This window comes from Notothenia coriiceps, unplaced genomic scaffold (genome assembly GCF_000735185.1).
Source record: "Notothenia coriiceps isolate Sejong01 unplaced genomic scaffold, NC01 NC01_scaffold00032881, whole genome shotgun sequence".
NCBI lineage: Eukaryota > Metazoa > Chordata > Actinopteri > Perciformes > Nototheniidae > Notothenia > Notothenia coriiceps.
In genome coordinates this window covers 1,469-5,789 of record NW_011365582.1, presented here as the reverse complement: position 1 = coordinate 5,789, position 4,321 = coordinate 1,469, and the positions used below count along the sequence as shown (strand labels likewise).

General features: G+C 41.0%; 1 protein-coding gene across 1 annotated transcript; it reads left to right on the top strand.

The window, feature by feature from the left end:
• Positions 1-2,101: 2,101 nt before the first annotated feature.
• On the top strand, positions 2,102-3,975 carry LOC104961217 (claudin-4-like). The gene has a single exon (XM_010789462.1). The coding sequence runs from the start codon at positions 2,582-2,584 to the stop codon at positions 3,251-3,253; it is 672 nt and encodes a 223-aa protein (XP_010787764.1). The 5' UTR covers positions 2,102-2,581; the 3' UTR covers positions 3,254-3,975.
• Positions 3,976-4,321: the final 346 nt, after the last annotated feature.

Genomic DNA, 4,321 nt, shown 5'->3' with positions numbered 1-4,321 from the left:
GAAAAGACCCGACCGTGCGGCGCACACCACTCCGAATAGGGCGTGCCCACGCTCATGTTCGGCCCGACTCCCATTTACTGCCGATTTCGGGCCGGTGTATCTGGGCCTTTAAATGGTTCTCCTCTCTCCTGCAGTCAGCTGTGATTTCAGGCGTACATGCTGCCGACCACCTCCTCCCCATCCACCTCCTTTCATCATATCCAGTGCCAAGAGAGCGAATCCAAGACCTCATCACATCCCCTTATCAAATCCAGATCTTCAGCATCATCACCAGTGTCTAGACCCCGGGGGGGTTCCCTATATGCTCACGGCTGCATTTCCCCCTTTAGATATACAATTTCAGGATTGGGGTTTTATCGCCAAAGACTTAACATTTATCCTATGGCGTGTGTCAATAAATGTTCTTTAAACAAAATGAAGTCTCTCCTGATTGAACTCCCTCTATGTGAGTCACTTCTTCACATGATGGAAATGTATAAAGATGAGTGTGACTGACAGTAAAAGGGTCAGGGGATGGTTTTATTCTTCCATACTTACACTGATATCAACAGGGACATGTTGCTTTCACTTGAGATTGGATTTATTGCTGTTTCCCTCACGTATTTAGATTACTGCAGTATAGTTATTGGCTGTGTCTTCTGACCCATCTGAATTTCCTGTCGGCAGCGAACCAAATAGATGTTGTTCATAGAGCATGCCTTTTCCCCAAATCACCTCTCGAAACATAATTTGTCTTCTTGGAAGTTGGAGCGCAAATAGAGACTTGGTTATTTTATAATGTGCATTCGAATTAAATGATATGTACCCATTTAATTGTTATTACATTATATTAGTTATAATATATTTGATCTACCGTTAGCTTTTTCTTATTTCATATTAAAAATGTGTCTTTGTCACAACAGCCGACTGGATAACAAACTGTAGAAGTGGCTGTTTGTCAGCGACTACAACAGCAAATATGTCTTGTTTAAGCATGCAAATAAAGAATTTGATAGTATTAATTCAGAAATGATTTGAATTGTTGGCAGATTGTTTAGTTCCTTCCTAAATGCCAGGATAATCTCATTGAATTGCCTTTTATCAGGCGTTATCTTATCATGGTTAGAGGCAAGTCATTCTTCAGCAGACGTGTTTGACTATGATTGTGTGATAATGTGTACACGTATACAAGATAAAATCTCAGAGTGTTATAGTAGTATTGTATTGTGTAAATAATCTGTTTAACTCACTTGTATAGACGTGTGGCACATGAACCCTCACTATCAGAGTCATTTAAAAGAGAAACCTTCATATCATACATTTACATAATGGATCATACAGTTCAATCTGATTTGAGTAATATCTATAGAAACTTTCCCAGCTGTTGAAATGAGAGTTAGTTTTTTTTAACTAAACTTTATCTGTGACCATATATTCGATTAAATTATTTAGAATGAACCAATGTGCTGGGAGCTGTGTGTACCAATTATATAAGAGAGGTCAAAAGGTTTGACAGACCAAGTATTCCATGTTGGTTTTTGCCTCAAGTTTCAGTTGAGTTTTTATGTGTTTATTGCACTGTTGTTGCATGGAAGCTCATATGTACTCCTAGTTTGCGTCATAAAGACTCCCGTATACGTGAAAACGAAAAGGCTGAAGTATTGCACAGAGGCTGTAGTCACTTAAAATATGTTCCAGTTTTTTTTAGTTTGTCATTAACTCAAATGTTACTGTCTTATGTGTGACCCAGTGCAGATGGTATGTGTTATGAAAACTGCAATAGAAACGGATTTGGTCAAATCTTGTTTTAGTTGAGGCTTTTAAGACATCACAACAAATATTTAACAAAAAACAAATGGAGACATCCTGCCAATATATGACATGTGCCAAAGGACTACATAAACATAATTCCAATCTATGCGTGCACACGCACGCACGCACGCACGCACGCACGCACGCACACACACACACAATTAAGTTTTGGTTTGGAGTTTCAAAAGTTGATGTGGTCACCCATCTACCACATAATGAGCACTGCTTGGCCACTCATTACCTACTGACAGCAATAAAGCAGACACACCCAGAGCTACCATGGGCAAAAGGTTAAACCATAAAACTTGTCTTCATTTGAAAACGCAGACAAACGAGCGCTAACAATCCCAGGTTGTAAATGTGACCGAAGCCCAGTACTCGCCTGATTGGCTCGGTTTGACGTGTGATGTCATCGCTTAGGAGGCCCTGACAACTTGGTAATAAAACAATACCAAGATAAGGGTAATCAACTCCTTAAAACCAACAGAACGCAGGAATACTACGCCTGAGTGGACACGTAGACGCAGGAGGAAGCACACAGTGACAAAAGGACACTGTATTCAATAGCAGGTGCAGTAGCTACAGCTTGAGGAGTCGTACCTGGTGGGAAGACGAACCAAAAAAGAGGAGGGCAAAATCAAGAGGATCTTTTAATACTTGCTGGAAAATAAGAGGGGGAAAGAGAAGGAAAACCGTGAGAAAGAAAATCTGATAAAGAGGAACCAAGAAGAGAGGAAGGACAGATAAAGGAACTTTTGATTCAAAGAGGGCACTTCTGTCTGAGTGCACGATGGTGTCTTTGGCTCTTGAACTGGTGGGCGTCATCCTGTCGGTGGTCGGCGTGGTGCTGAGCGTGACCAGCTGTGCTTTGCCCATGTGGAGGGTCTCCGCCTTTATTGGCTCCAACATTGTCACAGCGCAGGTGTACTGGGAGGGCCTATGGATGAACTGCGTCTTCCAGAGCACGGGGCAGATGCAGTGTAAGATGTACGACTCCATGCTGGCCTTACCTCAGGACCTGCAGGCCGCCAGGGCTCTCACCATCGTGTCCATCATCGTGGGGGTGGTGGCTTTACTCATATCTGTGGTGGGAGCAAAGTGCACCAACTGCATCGAGGATGAAGGGGCAAAAGCCAGAGTGATGGCCGCCTCTGGGGGCGGGTTCATCACAGCAGCTCTGACCCAGCTGGTGCCAGTTTCCTGGTCCGCACACACCATCATTATCGAGTTCTACAGCCCACTGATTCATTCCGGTCAGAAGATGGAGATCGGGGCGGCGCTGTATCTGGGCTGGGCCGCCGCCTCATTGCTGCTGATTGGAGGGTCCATCCTCTGCTGCAGCTGCCCTCCGAGGGAAGATACACCGACGAGGTACAGCATGCCCCCCCAGAGTCGCATAGCCTACTCCGCCGCACCGAGGTCAATTGCTCCCAGCTCCTACAACAGGAGGGACTACGTGTGAGGGAAGAGGAGAGGACCGAGGGGAGAGAAGGAGGAATTGGGACCTCCATTATACTTTTTACAGAAATGTAGTGGAAATATTGATTGTCTTAGTTTAACTAGAAGTAGTTGTTCAATGTAAAGAGTTTTTGAGACAAACCAGTTTGAGGACATTTAGGATCAATAATGCGTGTAAATATGAAGGCAGTTTTGGAAAAATAGATATAGAAGCTCTATATAGATGTTTGATGATACTGTTTACAAATATCTTGGTCTAAATCAAGTTTCAGAAGATTTGACCAAATAGGAGATGTTTAAAAAAGTTGTTCATGTGGATGAGGAGACTTTCTCCCATGTATATTTATTATTGTTCCTTTACCATTTACGTTATAAATATTCTTTATTGTACTGACCAGTGTGTACAAACCTGGTATCATACTGTCAAATATTGTAAAGCAAGTAAAGACATTGTTGATAATTTAGTCGAGCAAAATGGAGCTCAATTTGGGCTCCAAAGCAAGGTCAACATGGCGAAGGACTGTACAAAGAAGTGTTGTTAAATGATCATGTTTGATATGTCAGTGATTTCCTATCTCTTTCACATGATATGGCTGTGTTTAGACAATGTCTACATGCTTTTATATAACATGGGTTTCGTTTCATTAACATATGTTTGCCTATAATCAGAGAACATTTTGAGTTTGCTTTAAGAATGCAAATGTTTTTTTAAATGATTAAAATAACTTAAATAATAAAGTGATAAATATATTCACTGTGAAACATTATTTGAGCCTAATTTATTCTGGTCCAATTTAAGAAGGATTAAGATAATCGTTCAACGTTTCAATACTTGGCTTGAAAGAGGAAATAAATCATAGCTTTTTTACTAAAGCTATGAATACGTTTTTTAATCCACTTAAAAAAGAAGGGTCACATTTCAAAAAATGTAAAAGAAAAAACATAATGTGCCATCAAAGTGTTTTTTGGTTTTTGAGTGGCCAATTATTTCCCGGGTCATACATAAACAAAAACAAAAAAGATCACAAAAAAGGTTTTAACTTTATAGACAATAAGAGCTTGAATATCTGTC

Coding starts and splice junctions, on each gene's coding strand:
- LOC104961217 (XM_010789462.1), top strand. CDS start 2,582: ATGGTGTCTTTGGCTCTTGAACTGGTGGGCGTCATCCTGTCGGTGGTC.